At 43.3% G+C, this 21,038-nt stretch overlaps 1 protein-coding gene across 2 annotated transcripts in view; it reads left to right on the forward strand.

Annotated features, from left to right (window-relative positions):
• The window catches only part of LOC124005065 (chloride channel protein 2-like), a 168,358-nt gene that overhangs the window by 117,957 nt on the left and 29,363 nt on the right, over positions 1–21,038 (forward strand). For both annotated transcript variants that reach the window (XM_046313973.1, XM_046313974.1), the window contains exons 13-19: positions 387–456; positions 587–697; positions 1,461–1,674; positions 6,847–6,980; positions 7,579–7,769; positions 16,522–16,639; positions 19,754–19,824. In XM_046313973.1, the coding sequence (XP_046169929.1) occupies positions 387–456; positions 587–697; positions 1,461–1,674; positions 6,847–6,980; positions 7,579–7,769; positions 16,522–16,639; positions 19,754–19,824 (909 nt within the window). The remainder of the gene's footprint in view (positions 1–386; positions 457–586; positions 698–1,460; positions 1,675–6,846; positions 6,981–7,578; positions 7,770–16,521; positions 16,640–19,753; positions 19,825–21,038) is intronic.

The following is a 21,038-nucleotide window of genomic DNA, read 5'->3' on the forward strand; positions in this document are numbered from 1 at the left end:
GAGAGAAGAGAGAGAGAGAGGGAGAGAGAAAAAAGGGAACGAACCTAAAAAGACCAGCAGGGGGAAAAGGAACAGAAGGAAAAGCAAAATGACAAGACAATATAAGACAAAACATGACACATCTTCCAATCAGCTTGCTCTGCTCATTACCCATCAAATTAAGTCAGTGTGTGACAGTTCAATCTCAACCCGATGGGGATCTGTGTTAGCCAGTTCACGTCTGGGAAGAGATGAGCCTATCACAATGGAGTATTTTCTGTCATAGTACAGAATAAAAGGCAGTACTGATCAGAAGTCAGAGCAGCTGAGTTAAATAGAAGATTGTCCTGTTGGCTGACTGAAATGCCACACTTTTCCCTCTGACTCTGCCTGTGTATCTGTCTCAGTTCTGGATGTCTGCTCTGGCTACCACCATCCCTGTGCCCTGTGGAGCCTTCATGCCTGTCTTCGTCATTGGTAAGAGGTGTGTGCGAATGTGTGTGTTTCAACAATAATGTTAACCCTGTGGATATGCTATTAAGTCTTGTGAGTGTCTGTGTAAAAATATGTTACTCCCTCATTAACAATGTGTATGCGTGTGTTCTAGGGGCAGCGTTTGGCCGTCTGGTCGGGGAGAGCATGGCCGCCTGGTTCCCTGATGGCATCCACTCTGATGGCACCATCTACCCCATAGTGCCAGGAGGGTATGCCGTCGTGGGTGTGTTACTGTAGAAACTAGACACAACTAGACACCATTATTGTAACTATTAGGACATAAAAAGCCAGTTTCAATAAGGCGCTGCTAGACACAGTGGTAATATGAAGCCATTTTTGTCAGACAAAAACATGTCTGTCCCCTTTGGCAAGATGTCTCTTAATGCTGTTGCTATGAGGTATATTACTGTTAGCATGGTTGTTGGCTGTTGTTCAGTGTTGGGGTTGATGTCATCTGTGTTTTGTGTCTAATGGGTGCTGATGTTGTTCACTCACCTTTAACTCAGCTTTCTCTTTCTCTCACTCTCTGATGAGCCTTCTATCTCAGCATGTCTAGATTTACCTTCTTCTCTCGCTCTCCTTCATACCTCCATCCTAATGAAGTTAAGAATACTCAACCTTCCCTCTCACTCTCTCCACTCCTCCTTCTTTCTCTCATTCATTCCATTCATTAATTTTTCTTTATTCAATAACGGTTAAAAAATATTGAACAAGTTTAAAAATATTTTACTTTTTTATTTTTTATCTTTTTGAGGTACTGTCATCTCACCATCCTCCCTCTCTCCCTTCTCATCTCTCCCCCATCTCCCTCCTCACTTTGTTGCTCCAGTATTATTGATGAAGGCTCAGTATAGAGTTGAAGAGAAGTATGATTACACTATTGCTTTTACTACTTTAATCATGTCAATGGACAGTAACCTCAACCTTCATCTGTACCCATTCCATCCTCTACTCTTCTCCTCTCTTCCTCTCCCCTCTCCTCCCAGGTGCGGCGGCCCTGTCTGGAGCGGTGACCCACACGGTATCGACGGCGGTCATTGTGTTTGAGCTGACGGGTCAGATCAGCCACATCCTGCCGGTGATGATAGCGGTGATACTGGCCAACGCCGTGGCCCAGTCCCTCCAGCCCTCGCTATATGACTCCATCATCAGGATCAAGAAACTACCGTACCTCCCTGAGCTGGGCTGGGGACACCACGAGTACGTAGGACTACACTTCTATCTATCCCCCTCTTTCTTCGCTCTTTATTTTTACTTCTATTTATACCCCTTTCTTTCTGTACTTTTTTCACTCTCTTTAAATCTCTCTTGGGTCCTCTTGCTGGGTTCGGGACTAGTGACTGGGCTAGTGGGTCCTCTTGCTGGGTTCGGGACTAGTGACTGGGCTAGTGGGTCCTCTTGCTGGGTTGGAGACTAGTGAGGGGACTAGTGGTGCCTCTTGCTGGGTTCGGGACTAGTGACTGGGCTAGTGGGTCCTCTTGCTGGGTTCGGGACTAGTGACTGGGCTAGTGGTTCCTCTTGCTGGGTTGGGGACTAGTGAGGGGGCTAGTGGGTCCTCTTGCTGGGTTGGGGACTAGTGAGGGGGCTAGTGGGTCTCTTGCTGGGTTGGGGACTAGTGAGGGGGCTAGTGGGTCCTCTTGCTGGGTTGGGGACTAGTGAGGAGACTAGTGGTTCCTCTTGCTGGGTTGGGGACTAGTGAGGGGACTAGTGGTGCCTCTTGCTGGGTTGGAGACTAGTGAGGGGACTAGTGGTTTCTCTTGCTGACTTAGGGACTAATGAGGGGACTACTGGTTTCTCTTGCTGGGTTAGGGACTAGTGTTTCCTCTTGCTGGGTTGGGGACTAGTTAGGGGACTAGTGGTTCCTCTTGCTGGGTTGGGGACTAGTTAGGGGACTAGTGGTGCCTCTTGCTGGGTTGGGGACTAGTGAGGTGACTAGTGGTCCTTCTTGCTGTGTTTGGGACTACTGAAGGGACTAGTGAAGGGACAAGTTGGGTTGGTACCTCTTGATGGGTTGGTTCTTATGTGCCCTCTCTCTTTATCTCTCTCTCTTCCCTCTTGCTCCCCTTCACACCACCCACTAAGCTTTGATTTCATCGATGGGGGTGGAGCGTATCGGGACTGTGTGTGTGTGTGTGTGTGTGTGTGTGTGTGTGTGTGTGTGTGTGTGTGTGTGTGTGTGTGTGTGTGTGTGTGTGTGTGTGTGTGTGTGTGTGTGTCATTAGACATCATGTGAGCTAAGTGTAGGTTGTATTTTTTTTAGTTGTGCTGTTACATAATTTCTCATTTAAATGTATATTACACAGAGTTACAACGTGTAGTTACACAATGTGCAGAAGTGTACACGCTGACAGCAGTTGACACAAACACGGCTGCGTAGACCAGTATTCTCAAAGTTCTGAGAATGCCCTGTCACCTCTCCTGTCTATTTATCATTAATAGCCTGTTAGAGTGCGGCTGACATTCAGTATAACCTGTAGTACTGAAGCAATGTATCTGTTCTGTTAACTAATGGCTAGCCACCCACACTCTAATGACCACACCTCTTAAGGCTCGTTTCCATTTGAAGTCAATCCAAGTTGGGCTGTCCTTGGTGGGCTTGCTTGAATTGGGTTTCCACTGCCTCCAGAAATGTTGCTTGGTAACCATGCAGCTGGCTTCGCTAATATTGCCAACTAGCTACCCTCACCATGCTGTAACTAAAGTTACCCCATACTCCTGCCAATCAGACAGAGCCATGTATTTAGTAAAGATTTTGGGCTTGCTAACATTAGCCAGCTAGCTAAACGGTTAGCGTCATTGCTAGCATACAGGCTAGCTAGCTAGCTTAATTCCTACCTTGCTTGCCATGGCATTTACTATTAGCTAGCTAGATATCAAACCTGTCATCTGGTTTGGTTGGTTATGATGGGGCTAGCTAAAATTGCTGCTAGCTAACTAGCTTGTTTCAACTCTGGGGTTTTTGGCTGTATATGCACTTTGTGACACCTGCTGATGTAAAAAGGGCTTTATACATCAATTTGATTGATTTGCTAGCTAACGTTTGGTAGCAAACATTCGAGGGCTGACTGTTCTCATAAGTTTGTGTAGTGCAAAAATGACTGAAGGATCCCGCTATGGTGGTAATTCTTCTCATATCTGACTACTGCAATACTGCTTATCCGTGTGCTAGCTAACAGCAACAAGCCCAGAGGAGCTAGCTGGTGGTTGCATAGTAACGGCTTCACCAGCCCAAATTTTAATCGATTTTAAAAGAATAGAAAACAAAGTGACCAGTTGTTAAAATGGTCTGAGCCGGCCCAGGTTTCCCCAGACCCAGCTTGAATTTCAGAATTACATTCGAACCAACTCAAATTTGGCCCTACTTTTAAGTGCCAGTGGAAACGGGCATTTGTCTGAACACTGGAAAAATCTATCTGGGAGAGAGGTGTTTTTACAAATCTAAAACCGTTCTGTGATTTTATAAAACGATGGTAGAAATGTGTGTGTGCTGTAGCTGGTGGAGGGCTAAAGAGCAGAAAATGGGTGTAATGATGCATAAGGCTTCTCTCTGTCTCGAGCACGAAGTACATTTGAGGCAGGGAGTAGGATGAAAGAGTGCAGGAAGTGTGGCCCCCAAGCTGTTTGTGTTCCTATTAATTCTGGTACCCATCTCCCCCACAAATAGCCATAGGAATGCTTGTGTAATGCTTGGGAAACACACTTATTCACAAACACACACATTAAGAAAAGCAAAGCTTCATGTTGGGGCATGAATCCCCTTTTGACAAATCCATCTCCAGAGTGGGATTTAATTTCCAGCTACATAAATATATGAGAGAGAGAGACTAGAAATTGACCACAACTAAGTCCAAAAAGAGATTGTATTTTATTAATTTCATACCTTGATCACATATGAATTGTTTGTATGCGTGGGAATACTTGGTAAACAGAATTCCTAAATGAAACACATTTTTTACTGAATTCCTTGTAAGCTTTTATTTTTTTAACCAAAAATGAAAATCCTACAAAAATCTTTATTTTTGTGCTAATAGTTTTGGGGGGCCCAAAAAAATAACTTGTGGGATCGTTTAAGTCCGTTGGATGCCTGTTGCCAACCCCTGGTTTAAAGCTACAGTAGAGGTTATTGTATTTGTGTACAGAAACAGGGGTTTTAGATCTTATAGAGGGTTGCCCTGCGTCTGTGTTGGTTGGCCTGCGTCTGTGTTGGTTGGCCTGCGTCTGTGTTGGTTGGCCTGCGTCTGTGTTGGTTGGCCTGCGTCTGTGTTGGTTGGCCTGCGTCTGTGTTGGTTGACCTGCATCTGTGTTGCAGCGGAAACTAGTGCTGCTGTCGTGTTGGAGGTTGACACGCTCAGCCTGTCTGGAAGGAAGGAAGGAAACCTGTCTAGAGTACAGTTTGGCCGGGGTAGAACCACAAATATGCTGAGGCAGGACCTTCTCTCTCACTCAGTCACCTCCTATACAGTACGACTATAATGGATGCAACCTCACCTCTGTAGCTATAAGTCCAGGACTGACTAGGATGTAGTTCCAAAGGAATTGACACTGGTATGAGTATGAGGTATGAGTATGAGTACTGGTATGAAGTTACTGCCTCAAGCTCTAAACCCTCAAGAGGTAGTAATCACACCGGTAGGGAGAGGGGTATTCTTCTTACCAAACCACATGACCTTCGTTTTGGAGGTGTTCAGAACAAGGGTAAGGGCAGAGAACTTGTTGGACACTAAGAAATCTTTGTTGTAGAGCATTTAACACAAAATCCAGGGAGGCCCCAGCTGAGTATTAGACTGCAACATCTGCATAACCACTATTCAGACCCCTTGACTTCTTTCACATTTTTTTTTATGTTACAGCCTTATTCTAAAATGGATTCAAAAAACATATTTACATAAGTATTCAGACCCATTGCTATGAGACTCGAAACTGAGCTCAAGTCCTTCCTGTTTCCATTGATCATCCTTGATGTTTCTACAACTTGATTAGAGTCCACCTGTGGTAAATTCAATTGATTGGACATGATTTGGAAAGGCACACACCTGTCTATATAAGGTCCCACAGTTGACAGTGCATGTCAGAGTAAAAACCCAGCCATGAGGTCGAAAAAAATTGTCCATAGTGCTCCGAGACAAGATTGTCGAGGCACAGATCTGGGAAAAGGGTACCAAAAAATCTCTGCAGCATTGAAGGTTCCCAAGAACAATCCATCATTCTTAAATGGAAGAAGTTTAGAACCACCAAGACTGCTATAGCTGATCTCCTGGGAGAAGGGCCTTGGTCAGGAAGGTGACCAGGAACCCAATGGTCAGTCTGACACCTAAAGGACTCTCAGACCATGAGAAACAAGATTCACTGGTCTGATGAAACCAAGATTGAACTCTTTGGCCTGAATGCCAAGCGTCACGTCTGGAGGAAACTATCCCTACGGTGAATCATGGTGGTGGTAGCATCATGCTGTGGGGATGATTTTCAGAGGCAGGGACTAGGAGACTAGTCAGGATCGAGGAAATATGAACAGAGAAAAGTACAGGAAGATCCTTGATGAAAATCTACTCCAGAACACTCAAGGCCTCAGACTGGGACAATGGTTCACATTCCAACAGGACAACGACCCTAAGCACACAGCCAAGACAATGCAGGAGTTGCTTCGGGACAATTCTCTGAATGTCCCTGAGTGGCCCAGCCAGAGCCCGGACTTGAACCTGATCGAACATCTCTGGCGAGACCTGAAAATAGCTGTGCAGAAATGCTCCCCATCCAACCTGACAGAACTAGAGAGGATCTGCAGGGAAGAATTGGAGAAATACAGATGTGCCAACCTTGTAGCATCCTACCCAAGAAGACTCAATGCTGTAATCGCTACCAAAGGTGCTTTAACAAAGTACTGAGTAAAGGTTCAGAATACCTAATGTAAATGTGATTTTTTAAAAATAAATTAGCAAAAATGTCTAAACCTGATTTTGACGTGTCCTTATGGGGTGTTGTGTGTAGATTGATGATGGGGGGAAACTATTTAATCCATTTTAAAATAAGGCTGTAACGTAACAACATTTGGAAAAAGTCAGAGGTCTGAATAGTTTCCAAAGGCACTGTAAATGAATGAGAGCTTCCTACTGCCTGAGCTATGTTGTTGATGTAAATTGAGAAGAGCGTGGGGCCTAGGATCGAGCTTTGGGGTACTCCCTTGGAGACCGCAGATGTTCTGACTTTATACACTGCACTCTTTGAGGGAGGTGGTTAGTAACCCAGGTCAAAGACCCCACAGAGACACCAATACTCCTTAGCCGGGCAACAACAATGGAATGGTCGACCGTATTAAAAGCTTTGGCCAAGTCATTAAAAATATCAGCACAACATTTCTCTCCTATCGTCCTTCAGGAAGTATAATATTCGTGTGGAGGACATCATGATCAGGGATGTGATGTACATCACCCTCAACTGCTGCTACAGAGACCTGCATGATGTACTGCTGACTGGACACCTCAAGACCCTAGCCCTGCTCGAGTCCAGTGGTGAGACACACGCACACGCCCACAAACACACACCCATTACAGACACCACAGAACATTTTCAGTCAAATTAAAGTTCCCCACTCACACATTCAAGTTATATATTCTTATATAGTATGCCAAGTCTGTTGTAATTGTGCATCGATGCCAAAGCAATTAACTGGGGCAATTATTTTAAACAAACACACACAGCCCCCCATACACACACCTCCTGTTGTGTACACAGACGCCTGGCTGTTCTCAGTTACATCACTCACAATGCAGCAACATGTGTTAAGAGTCCCATGTAGTCTGCACATTAACTACTGTTCTAAAATACCTCTTCTCCTCTCCTCCATCCCATCTTTCCACTCTGCCCTCTCCCTCCTCTCTCACTCCAATCTCCTGGCCCCTTTCTCTCAATTTCTCTTTTCTTCCATCATCCCTCTTCTTTTATTCTCATCTGTCTCTCTCCTCTATCTTTCATCCCATCATCTCTGTTCTCTCTTCACCACCTCACTCCCTCCTTACTTTCTCTCTCGTCTCATATTTCTCTCCATCCATGTCTTCCATGCTGCCCCTCACTCCCCTCTCGCTCTTCCTCCCTCGTCCCCCCCCTCAGAGTCGATGATCCTGCTGGGCTCTATTGAGCGTGCCCAGCTCCAGGCCCTCCTGTCCCTACAGCTGGGCCGGCCACGGAGGCTAGAGTACCTGAGAGACCGGGCTACTGCTGAGAAGAAGCGCCTGTCGATGGTCTCCCACCCGGGCAGCGAGGATGGCTCCCAAAGGGTTAACCAGGAGGTTCGGTTCCAGGTAAGTACAGTCTTGACAAACCACACCAAGCTAACAGTACACACTACGAAGTCAGTCATGTCTGGAGTACCCAGTACCACACCAAGCTAACAGTAAAGCTGTGTAAGTTGTTTCTTACCCAAAACTTAGACTGGATCATAGGATGCCAGGTGAGCACAGAGACTCAGGAGAGCCAGAACCATAGTGAATACAGTAGTATCTGGTTCCATCTGCTTCACTACCAGGTCAGCACAGAGACACAGGAGAGCCAGAACCATAGTGAATACAGTAGTATTTGGTTCCATCTGCTTCACTACCAGGTCAGCACAGAGACACAGGAGAGCCAGAACCATAGTGAATATAGTAGTATTTGGTTCCATCTGCTTCACTACCATGTCAGCACAGAGACACAGGAGAGCCAGAACCATAGTGAATATAGTAGTATTTGGTTCCATCTGCTTCACTACCAGGTCAGCACAGAGACACAGGAGAGCCAGAACCATCGTGAATACTGTAGTATTTGGTTCCATCTGCTTCACTACCATGTCAGCACAGAGACACAGGAGAGCCAGAACCATAGTGAATACTGTAGTATTTGGTTCCATCTGCTTCACTACCAGGTCAGCACAGAGACACAGGAGAGCCAGAACCATAGTGAATACTGTAGTATTTGGTTCCATCTGCTTCACTACCATGTCAGCACAGAGACACAGGAGAGCCAGAACCATAGTGAATACTGTAGTATTTGGTTCCATCTGCTTCACTACCAGGTCAGCACAGAGACACAGGAGAGCCAGAACCATAGTGAATACTGTAGTATTTGGTTCCATCTGCTTCACTACCAGGTGAGCACAGAGACACAGGAGAGCCAGAACCATCGTGAATACTGTAGTATTTGGTTCCATCTGCTTCACTACCAGGTCAGCACAGAGACACAGGAGAGCCAGAACCATAGTGAATACTGTAGTATTTGGTCCCATCTGCTTCACTACCAGGTCAGCACAGAGACACAGGAGAGCCAGAACCATAGTGAATACAGTAGTATTTGGTTCCATCTGCTTCACTACCAGGTCAGCACAGAGACACAGGAGAGCCAGAACCATAGTGAATACTGTAGTATTTGGTCCCATCTGCTTCACTACCAGGTCAGCACAGAGACACAGGAGAGCCAGAACCATAGTGAATACAGTAGTATTTGGTTCCATCTGCTTCACTACCAGGTCAGCACAGAGACACAGGAGAGCCAGAACCATAGTGAATATAGTAGTATTTGGTTCCATCTGCTTCACTACCATGTCAGCACAGAGACACAGGAGAGCCAGAACCATAGTGAATATAGTAGTATTTGGTTCCATCTGCTTCACTACCAGGTCAGCACAGAGACACAGGAGAGCCAGAACCATAGTGAATATAGTAGTATCTGGTTCCATCTGCTTCACTACCAGGTCAGCACAGAGACACAGGAGAGCCAGAACCATCGTGAATACTGTAGTATTTGGTTCCATCTGCTTCACTACCATGTCAGCACAGAGACACAGGAGAGCCAGAACCATAGTGAATACAGTAGTATTTGGTCCCATCTGCTTCACTACCAGGTCAGCACAGAGACACAGGAGAGCCAGAACCATAGTGAATACAGTAGTATTTGGTTCCATCTGCTTCACTACCAGGTCAGCACAGAGACACAGGAGAGCCAGAACCATAGTGAATACTGTAGTATTTGGTTCCATCTGCTTCACTACCAGGTCAGCACAGAGACACAGGAGAGCCAGAACCATCGTGAATACAGTAGTATTTGGTTCCATCTGCTTCACTACCAGGTCAGCACAGAGACACAGGAGAGCCAGAACCATCGTGAATACAGTAGTATTTGGTTCCATCTGCTTCACTACCAGGTCAGCACAGAGACACAGGAGAGCCAGAACCATCGTGAATACAGTAGTATTTGGTTTCATCTGCTTCACTGGCTCCATTTGACAACCAATATGAGAGGGAAAAAAATAATATTAAACTGTTCTAGTCTCATGATTGTTATGTGAGAAGATTTTATTGTCCCATCAATAAGAGACAGAGCGAGAGATGGAGTCTGAAAGAGGGAGTAGGAGAGAAAGAGAGGGTGAGCCAGACAGAGTGAGAGAAGCAGAACGAGAAAGAGACAGATTGAGAGAAACAGAAAAAAGGGACTGACAGAAAGAGACGATGACAGAGAAGGAGAAAGAAACTGAGAGAGAGGGTGTTGTGTGTGTCGCGTCTGGTTGTGTTTGTGAGCACTGGCGCACAGAGCTGAAATTGGGATTTTGAGGCTGCCAATGTCTAACTTTGTTTTAGGGGCTAGCACTACTGTATTCAGAATACTGATCTGGGTTCTACTCCCTGCGCCATCCCCCCCCCCACCCTGCCCCAGGCTAGTGGGGTGCTACTCAGCCATTCACAGCAGGCCTGGTGGGGGAGGAGAAGAAGGGGAAAGGGACAAGGTGCTTTCCCCCCCCAGGATGCCAGGGTTTGGATATCCAGCTATTCATCACACTAATTTAGGTTTCTCAGCGCTCTCTCACTCTATTTCTCTCTCTCTAAGAACAAATAATGATAGAAAAAAATGTAGTTGTAATTTTTTTAAGCTGTTGTGGGGAGAGGTGGGAAAAGTATGGTTATCGATCAATAATGACAAACCTCTTGGCATTGACAACTTAGATGGAAAGCTGCTGGGGATGGTAGCTGCCTCTGTAGCCACTCCTATCTGTCATATCTTTAATCTGAGCCTAGAGGAAAGTGTTTGTCCTCAGGCCTGGAGGGAAGCCAAAGTCATTCCACTACCCAAGACTGGTAAAGCGGCTTTTACTGGTTCTAACAGCCAACCTATCAGCTTGCTGCCAGCTCTTGGCAAACGGTTGGAAAAATGTTTTGACCAAATACAATGCTATTTCTCTGTAAACAAATTAACAACAGACTTTTGGCATGCTTATAGAGAAGGGCACCCAACATGTACTGCACTGACACAAATGACTGATGATTGGTTGAAAGAAATTGAAAGTAAGAAGATTGTGAGAGCTGTACTGTTAGATTTCAGTGCAGCCTTTAATATTATTGACCATAACCTGTTGTTGAGAGAACTTATGTGTTATGGCTTTTAAACCTCTGCCATATTGTGGATTCAGAGGTACACCACATGACCGAGTGTGTGGACACCTGCTTGTCAAACATCTCATTCCAAAATCAGGTGCATTAATATGGAGTTACCCCCCCCCCCCCCCCACACACACACTCTTCTGGGAATGCTTTTCACCTTTTCATACTAAAGGTGTTCAATGTGGTTGAGGTTAGGGTTTCTGTGTAGGCCAGTCAAGTTCTTCCACATTGATCTCGACAAACCATTTCTGTATGGACCTCGCTTTGTGCACAGGGGCTTTGTCATGCTGAAATAGGAAAATGCCTTCCCCAAACTGTTTCCACGAAGTTGGAAGCACAGAATCATCTAGAATGTAATTGTATGCTGTAAATTAAGTTTTTCCCTCACTGGAACTAAGGGGCCTAGGCAAACCATGACAAATGCCCCAGACCATTATTCATCCTCTACCAAACTTTACAGTTGGCATTATGCATTGGGGATGGTAGCGTATTCCTGACATCCACCAAACGTGATTCATCACTCCAGAGAATGTGCTTCCACTGAGACCAATGGTGGTGAACTTTACACCACTCCAGCCGATGCTTGACATTGCGCATGGTGATTTTATGCTTGTGTGCGGCTGTTCGGCCATGGTAACCCATTTCAGGAAGCTCCCGATTTAACAGTTCTTGTGCTGAAGTTGCTTCCAAAGGCAGTTTGGAACTCTGTAGTGAGTGTTGCAACTGAGGACCGGCGATTTTTACGCGCTATGCACTTCAGCACTCGGCGGTCCCGTTCTGTGAGCTTGTGTGGCCTGCCACTTCGCGGCTGAGCCGTTGTTGCTCCTAAAAGCTTCCACTTCACAATAACAGCACTTACAGATGACCGAGGCAGCTCTAGCAGGGCATAAATTTGACTGACTTGTTGGAATTGTAGTATCCTATCCTATAGTATCCTACGTTGAAAGTCACTGAGCTCTTCAGTAAGGCTATTCTACTGCCACTGTTTGTCTATGGAGATTGCATGGCTTTGTGCTAAATTTTTATACACCTGTCAGCAACGGGTATGGCTGAAATAGTTAAATCCACTCATTTTGAAGGGTGTGTGTGTGTGTGTGTGTGTGTGTGTGTGTGTGTGTGTGTGTGTGTGTGTGTGTGTGTGTGTGTGTGTGTGTGTGTGTGTGTGTGTGTGTGTGTGTGTGTGTGTGTGTGTGTGTGTGTGTGTGTGTGTGTGTGTGTGTGTGTGTGTGTGGTGTTTTTCTTTATTGGAAGCTTCTCTGTCAAACATGTAGTGTGGTATACCGCAGGGAAGTTCTCTAAGCCCGCTACTCTTTTCTATTTTCACCAATGACCTGCCATTGGCATTAAACAGCCTGTGTGTCCATGTATGCTGATGATTCCACCCTATACCCATCAACAACCACAGTTAATGAAGTCACTGAAAACCTTAACAAGGAGTTGCAGTCAGTTTTGAAATGGGTGGTTAGTAATAAACTGGCCCTGAACATCTCTAAAACTAAGAGCATTGTATTTGGTACAAATTAGAGGTCGGCCGATTATTGGAGGACAAAAAAAGCCGATACTGATTAATCGGCCACTTTTTAAAAAACTATATATACATATATATATTTTTTTGTAATAATTACAATTGCAACAATACTGAATGAACACTTTTATTTTATCTTCATATAATACATATGGGCTTTTGGATGGGTGTTCTTAAGGTGATTCCACAGGTATTTTTTGATTTAGCCGTTGCTGACCCCATGCTTACATCCTTATCACAAATAAGACACCTTGGTGCCAAATCCATGTAAATCCATGTAATAGTCCCACACTGGTGCTCTGCTTTTCTCTGCCATCTGTAAAACACACACATAGCTCTGAAGTAAACAATGATACTGAAGAGTCTGCTTAGGAGACAAATACTCTCAACTGTTTGAATAAAAATAGAGTTTAAGTTACCTGTGATGAATGTTGAAAACAAAAACTAATTTCTATATGCAGGAAATCCTATTTTAATAATGGACATGGTAGGAATTGACGACCAAAGTGCGAGTCATAATTCCCATGACACCTTCTAGCAAAATCTGAAAAGCGGTTCCTTCATTCATTTATTCCATAAGATATTTTTATATTCACTTAAAATAAGGTCTGTGTTTCGTGTAGGCTTACACCACCTTGTCAATTTTATAACTGTGTAGATTTCCATAGGACAAGGTAACCCTGATCAATATTGGCTAAATATAAGCAAAGATCATTTTTTTTGTGGAGTGGATTTATGAAAATATGTTGACAAACTTTACCTTATCCGAGTGAGATTTACACGGGTATCAAAACGCGGAGGCGGTTTAAACCTGCACGAAACACAGACCTTATTTGAAGTAGATCAAGACATTCTCTATGGAAGACATGAACGGTAAAATAACGAAGGAACCCCTTTCAAGTTCAGCCGCAAGTTATTACAGGAATTATAACGCGTCGACTATTTCTCTCTAAACCATATACCTTTGACTATTACGAGCCTGCTGCTGCCTACCACCCCTCAGTCAGACTGCTCTATCGAATATCAAATCATAGACTTAACTATAATAAACACACAGAAATACGAACCTTAGGTCAAATCCGGAAACTATCACCTCGAAAACAAAACGTTTATTCCGTTCCGTATTTTATCTAACGGGTGGCATCCATGAGTCTAAATATTCCTGTTACATTGCACAAACTTCAAAGTGATATCATAATTACGTAGAATTCTGGCAAATTAGTTCTCAAAGAGCCAGGCGGCTCAAACTGTTGCATATACCCTGACTCTGCCTGCAATGAACGCAAGAGAAGTGACACAATTTCACCTGGTTAATATTGCCTGCTAACCTGGATTTCTTTTAGCTAAATATGCAGGTTTAAAAATATATACTCATGTATTGATTTTAAGAAAGGCATTGATGATTATGGTTAAGTACACATTGGAGCAACGACAGTCGTTGATTGTTTTTTTATAAGATACGTTTAATGCTAGCTAGCAACTTACCTTGGCTTATTGCATTCGCATAACAGGCAGGCTCCTCGTGAGGCAGGTGGTTAGAGCGGTGGACTAGTTAACTGTAAGGTTGCAAGATTGGATCCCCCAAGCTGACAAGGTAAAATCTGTCATTCTGCCTCGTTCCTAGGCAGTCATTGAAAATAAGAATGTGTTCTTAACTGACTTGCCTAGTTAAATAAAGATTAAATAAAGGTGTAAAAAAATAACGATTTCCGATTATGAAATACTTTCATAGTTGAATTGTACCTATGATGAAAATTACAGGCCTCATCTTTTTAAGTGGGAGAACTTGCACAATTGGTGGCTGACTAAATACTTTTTTGCCCCATTGTAGGACTTGTTTTACTGTGGATATAGATACTTTTGTACCTGTTTCCTCCAGCATCTTCACAAGGTTCTTTGCTGCTGTGCTGCTGTTCTGGGATTGATTTGCACTTTTCGAACCAAAGTACGTTAATCTCTTAACATGTCTCCTTCCTGAGCGGTATTACGGCTGCGTGGTCCCATGGTGTTTATACTTGCGTACTATTGTTTGTACAGATGAACCAGACTTGTGGAGGTCTACAATTTCTTTTGACGTCTTGGCTGATTTTGGGGGATTTCCCCATGATATCAGGCAAAGTGGCACTGAGTTTGATGGTACACCTCCAATTGACTCAAATTATGTAAATTAACCTACCAGAAGCTTCTAAAGCCATGACATCATTTTCTGGAATTTTCCAAGATTTTTAAAGGCACAGTCAACTTAGTGCATCTAAACTTCTGACCCACTGGAATTGTGATATAGTGAATGATAAGTCAAATAATCTTTCTGAAAACAATTGTTGGAAAAATTACTTATGCACAAAGTAGATGTCCTAACCGACTTGCCAAAACTATAGTTTGTGAACAAGAAATGTGTGGAGTGGTTTAAAAACGCGTTTTTAATGACTCCCACCTAAGTGTATGTAAACTTCCGACTTCAACTGTATCAATATTTTGCTAAGTAGATGGTCTTTACAGAAGGTGTAAACGGTACAGCCAAATGGTTTCTTGCATTGTAGCAAACACAGAATGTATGTACAGTATGTTCAAGAACAATAACGATATTAGTTATAGACGAGATAGTTATTTGCATGCAATCAGGGGTAGTGGCTGAGCAGCAGGGTAGAAGAATAATAGTAGCAGCAATGTATGGCGTGTGTGTTAGGAGAGAGTTGTGAATAGAAGCACTGCAGATAGTACTGATTACTGGTCCATCCAAACCACACATGAACAAGGGAATCTATATTCGGAGAGCCTGTTTCTGTCTGCCCTTGACGTTGGTGCAGGACGTATCATGTCCAAAGCTTCTTCGTCGCAAAACTCCCTGATCTTGTCAAAAAGATAGTTTGTCTAGCTGTGTCCAGTCCAGGTGGTGCTTTTACAAGCAGACCATCTATGGGAGGAAGGATGCGCAGCAGCTGAAACCTGGTCCCGACTGTCCAAATGCTCCTTGGCGACACCAGGCTCCAGAGCATCGAAGCTGTAAAACAGGAAATAACAAAAATCAGAAGAAATTACAACCCTGCACAACATCAATTCACCTCCCAAGTTTGGATAAGAATAACCTCACACAATGAAAATAATTGATCTCAACGTCAACAGTGAAGAGGCGACTCTGGGATGCTGGCATTCTAGGTAGAGTTGCAAAGAAAAAGCCATAACTCTGACTGGACAATAAAAATAATATATTAAGATGGGCAAAATAACACAGACACTGGACAGGGGAACTCTGCCTAGAAGACCAGCATCCCGGAGTCGCCTCTTCACTGTTGACGTTGAGACTGGTGTTTTGCGGGTACTATTTAATGAAGCTGCCAGTTGAGGACTTGTGAGCCGTCTGTTTCTCAAACTAGACACTAATGTACTTGTCCTCTTGCTCAGTTGTGCACCGGGGCCTCCCACTCCTCTTTCTATTCTGGTTAGTGCCAGTTTGCGCTGTCCTGTGAAGGTAGTAGTACACAGCGTTGTACGAGATCTTCAGTTTCTTGGCAATTTCTCGCATGGAATAGCCTTCATTTCTCAGAACAAGAAAAGACTGACGAGTTTTAGAATAAAGGTCTTTGTTTCTGGCCATTTTGAGCCTGTAATCAAACCCACAAATGCTGATGCTCCAGATAGTCAACTAGTCTAAAGAAGGCCAGTTTTATTGCTTCTTTAATCAGGACAACAGTTTTCAGATGTGCTAACATAATTGCAAAATGGTTTTCTAATGATCAATAAGCCTTTTAAAATGACAAACTTGGATTAGCTAACACAATGTGCCATTGGAACACAGGAGTGTTGGTTGCTGATAATGGGCCGCTGTACGCCTATGTAGATATTCCATTTAAAATCAGCCGTTTCCAGCTACAATAGTCACTTACAATATTAACAATGTCTATACTGTATTTCTGATCAATTTGATGTAATTTTAAAATGGATAAAAAATGTGCTTTTCTTTCATCTTCAAATAATATTTTTGCAGGAATCTCCTTGCGAATGATTTTGACGAAGATTGTATCAAAGTGACCCCAAACTTTTGAATGGTAGTGTAGGTACAGCATATACTGTACTATTAATTATATGTATTCAGAGTGTATAGTAACGCGAGTGTGTGTGTAGATCTCCACAGAGGAGTCTTCCTTCAGTTCCACCCCTACCCCCTCCGTGAAGCCACTGAAGCCGGCCCTGAAGAGACCCTCTGTGGTGGACCGCCCTCCTGATATACCCATGCCCACAAGTAAGAACAAACACACACACCCTCGGTCAGACCTTAACCCCCTAGAGTCGATTGATGCACTGGTAACAAGTAACATAATAACAAAATCCCCATTTAAAATCTGTCAGTTTAAGCTAGAGATATTGGCTGCGTCTCAATCCACTGCATCATCCAATATCCCGCTTCCTGATCTGCGGTGAAAGGTGACAGAGAGATGTTTGTCAGACCATGAGATATCCTGAAAATATGTCTTCTCACGAAAATGTCTGTAGCTTCCGAACGGTTTGACCTACAAACTATTATGACTACTATATTGAAAGGGGAGACTCTCACGAACACAATATGGTATCTGCTCTATGACCCCCCCAAGTGTCAGGGTACTCGTCTCAAGTCGGTACAGTCATTTTGTTTTGGATACAAACGAATGTGACCCCACTGCGGAAAGGATGGTGTTCTCCGTTTTTCTCTACGGCAAGTGTCACGGGACTTGTCTGAAGGTAACTGGCACCAGTTGACATTTTTTTATGGAAGGATGAAGGTAGTGTTGTGCCTACCCAAAAAAGGGGTTAAGTATGTGTTTAAAAAAATAATTATAATTCCTCAGCTTTCTTATATCTCCGAGATATAGGACAAACCCTTCAAAACCTTGTTTCTTATGATTTCTTTTTTTACTTTTTTTTGCCATTTATGAATGTGTTATTCAGTGCGTTTCTCTGAGCTATTGTAGTAATGGCTAAATTTGATATTGGATCAAATAATTGTATTTATTTTTCTCCCTAAAATTCTAAATCAAATGGCTAAATGATCCATCAATCCATAAAACAGCTTCGACTTTAAACTCTTTTTTTCCATTTCCGCCTGAAGACAAAATCTTTAAAAAATCTAACTGCCTGTAGCTCAGGCTCAGAACCAAGGATATGCATATTCTTGATTTCATTTGAAAGAAAACACTCTGAAGTTTGTGTAAATGTGAATTGAATGTAAGAGAATATAACACAATAGATTTGGTTTAGATAATACAATGAAATAAACATGTTTTTTTCATTTTTATTGTTGTATCATCATCTTTAAAATGAACAAGACAAAACAAACATTCAGATAGGAGGATGGGGACAATTTCAGTGGAAAACATAAGAGGGCAACAGTACTTGTGCAAAGTTTCAGAATGATAACTTCCAAAATGAGTGTACTACATTACATTTAATATGAAATCACCCAGGTGTCCCACACAAGTAGCCAAAAATGTACCCAAGTGGCCAAATTGGTGAAGTTATACATTTTGAATGGAATAACTATATACAAAATACCAAAATGGTATTCTAACATACCACCCCAAGAAAATGAGAAAAAACATGAAAAAAAAGATATATATATATATACATTTACAAAATAACACTTTCAATATTTGGAAGACCCTCAGTCCTCTACACAATATTGTGCTGCTGATGCCAGGTGCCATAGCAGTCTCTTTCTCCTGTAAAGCAGGGGGTCACCAAGCATGTGGTGCAGGTTATGGGGGACTTTATTTTGCAAAGAACATAGCGTCGTCTCCATGCTGTGCCCTTTTGACCCTGAGGCACATCCATGCCTGCAGAAATACATTTGGGCAGATGAACGCCACTTGTGGCAGGAGCTGGATGAACCAGCTTCAGTGGGGGATGGACACCTTGGCACTGGGCGTTCCCATTCAGAGTCAGTGTCACTGTGAAAGAAAATGTTCAGTTAGAATAGTTTCACATATGAGCCCTGTATCAACAGGTATAATAAACAGATATATATAGAGTACAGGGAACATAAGGTTGAATATATTATTATAGACCTGCTAGATCTACTGTCTCATTTATATTACAACAGACCAGCTGTATCTACTGTCTCCATTTCACTTTGACCATTGTTGTGGGCCTGCCCTCCCCTCAACAGCCTCAAATAGGCTATTTCATGTGGGGGTGGGGTGGGGCAGCAAACACACGCATCTCACATTTCATTACATTACATTTTTATATATTGCTACTAAAATTTTAAAAATCACAAATAAAATGTTATATTATTAATTTCAAACAATGGCATTAGTATGAGAAGAACTTACCAGTCCAAAACGATGTCCTATTCCTCCATTTGGGAATCGCTAAATGAATCGTCCTCCAACCCTATTTAGGCCGGAGTTTACTACATGGGTTGGTCTTCCAGCACATAAACATTACATATTGCCATTTACCTCAGCTCATTGGCTATCTACCCAGCTAGTTTTCAAGACGATCAGTGGTCATTGTGGTCCTCTGTAGCTCAGTTGGTAGAGCATGGCGCTTGTAACGCCAGGGTAGTGGGTTCGATTCCCGGGATCACCCATACGTAGAATGTATGCACACATGACTGTAAGTCGCTTTGGATAAAAGCGTCTGCTAAATGGCATTTATTATTTATTTATTATATTAAAATACAGTCAATCAACGAAACAGAGGTCATATCATTGGTGCACAATGTCATTACTTGTTGTCTTCAAAACAGTTTCTTTCCGTCAATACGTCCCTCGAAATGACCCATCATGTTTGCTTGTGTTACAAACAAACCAGTAGATTGCAATGAAACCAAACATGACTGGAAAAGTCACGTTTAGTGTGTGTATTTACAGCGAATGTGTCGTCCAAAATGGAATGAGACAGAATTCACGACACAAGCGGTTCACAAAATGTTTCGTGTTAGGCTATAAAAATGGATTTTATCAAACAAAACACCATTCATTGTGTAACAATGAGCATTAGGATTGCAAACAGAGGCAGATCGTCAAAGGTAAACTATTTATTTTATTGCAGTTTGATTTTGTTACGCCTGTGCTGGTTGAAATAGTTGTTTTTATGGGGCTCTATCCTCAGATAATCGCATCGTATTCTTTCGCAGTAAATCATTTTTTAAATCTGACAACGCAGTTGGATTAGCAAGATTCTAGGCTTTCGAAACATGTGAGACACTTGTATTTTCATGCATGTTTAATATGACTATTTATGTAGCGATCACCGTATGTTGTCGAATCCCGCTAACAGGTTCGGTGTGCAGAGAGGTTAAAGAATGATTAAACAACTAAGTTATTTTTTATTTACTTCGAGCTACTTCAAAAGTCTCTCTCTCTCCCTTTCTCAGGTCCACTGGACCACTCTGGCAACACCTTAAAGAATCTCTTCTGTGTCAACCCTGAGACAGAAGGCCTGGAGGTGAGACACCTGTTTTAATACACACCCTTACTTCCTACACACTCTTCCGATTCTCTCCTCCAAAATCAGAGTCTCCCAACTCTCTCCTACACATAACCCCTTCCGCCCAGTCCTGCGCTCCACTTTTTCTGAGTGACACCACCAGCTCATGCCCCCACACCACCACTTGGATTGGGAGACTTGAGTGTCTGTTTCTTAGTGGTGGGGTGAGTGTCTGTTTCTTAGTGGTGGGGTGAGTGTCTGTTTCTTAGTGGTGAGGTGAGTGTCTGTTTCTTAGTGGTGAGGTGAGTGTCTGTTTCTTAGTGGTGAGGTGAGTGTCTGTTTCTTAGTGGTGAGGTGAGTGTCTGTTTCTTAGTGGTGAGGTGAGTGTCTGTTTCTTAGTGGTGAGGTGAGTGTCTGTTTCTTAGTGGTGGGGTGAGTGTCTGTTTCTTAGTGGTGAGGTGAGTGTCTGTTTCTTAGTGGTGAGGTGAGTGTCTGTTTCTTAGTGGTGAGGTGAGTGTCTGTTTCTTAGTGGTGAGGTGAGTGTCTGTTTCTTAGTGGTGAGGTGAGTGTCTGTTTCTTAGTGGTGAGGTGAGTGTCTGTTTCTTAGTGGTGAGGTGAGTGTCTGTTTCTTAGTGGTGAGGTGAGTGTCTGTTTCTTAGTGGTGGGGTGAGTGTCTGTTTCTTAGTGGTGGGGTGAGTGTCTGTTTCTTAGTGGTGGGGTGAGTGTGTGTTTCTTAGTGGTGAGGTGAGTGTCTGTTTCTTAGTGGTGAGGTGAGTGTCTGTTTCTTAGTGGTGAGGTGAGTGTCTGTTTCTTAGTGGTGAGGTGAGTGTCTGTTTCTTAGTGGTGAGGTGAGTGTCTGTTTCTTAGTGGTGAGGTGAGTGTCTGTTTCTTAGTGGTGAGGTGAGTGTCTGTTTCTTAGTGGTGAGGTGAGTGTCTGTTTCTTAGTGGTGAGGTGAGTGTCTGTTTCTTAGTGGTGGGGTGAGTGTCTGTTTCTTAGTGGTGGGGTGAGTGTCTGTTTCTTAGTGGTGGGATGATTGTCTGTTTCTTAGTGGTGGGGTGAGTGTCTGTTTCTTAGTGGTGGGGTGAGTGTCTGTTTCTTAGTGGTGGGGTGAGTGTCTGTTTCTTAGTGGTGGGGTGAGTGTCTGTTTCTTAGTGGTGAGGTGAGTGTCTGTTTCTTAGTGGTGAGGTGAGTGTCTGTTTCTTAGTGGTGAGGTGAGTGTCTGTTTCTTAGT

Source organism: Oncorhynchus gorbuscha, linkage group LG19 (assembly GCF_021184085.1).
Source record: "Oncorhynchus gorbuscha isolate QuinsamMale2020 ecotype Even-year linkage group LG19, OgorEven_v1.0, whole genome shotgun sequence".
Lineage (NCBI taxonomy): Eukaryota > Metazoa > Chordata > Actinopteri > Salmoniformes > Salmonidae > Oncorhynchus > Oncorhynchus gorbuscha.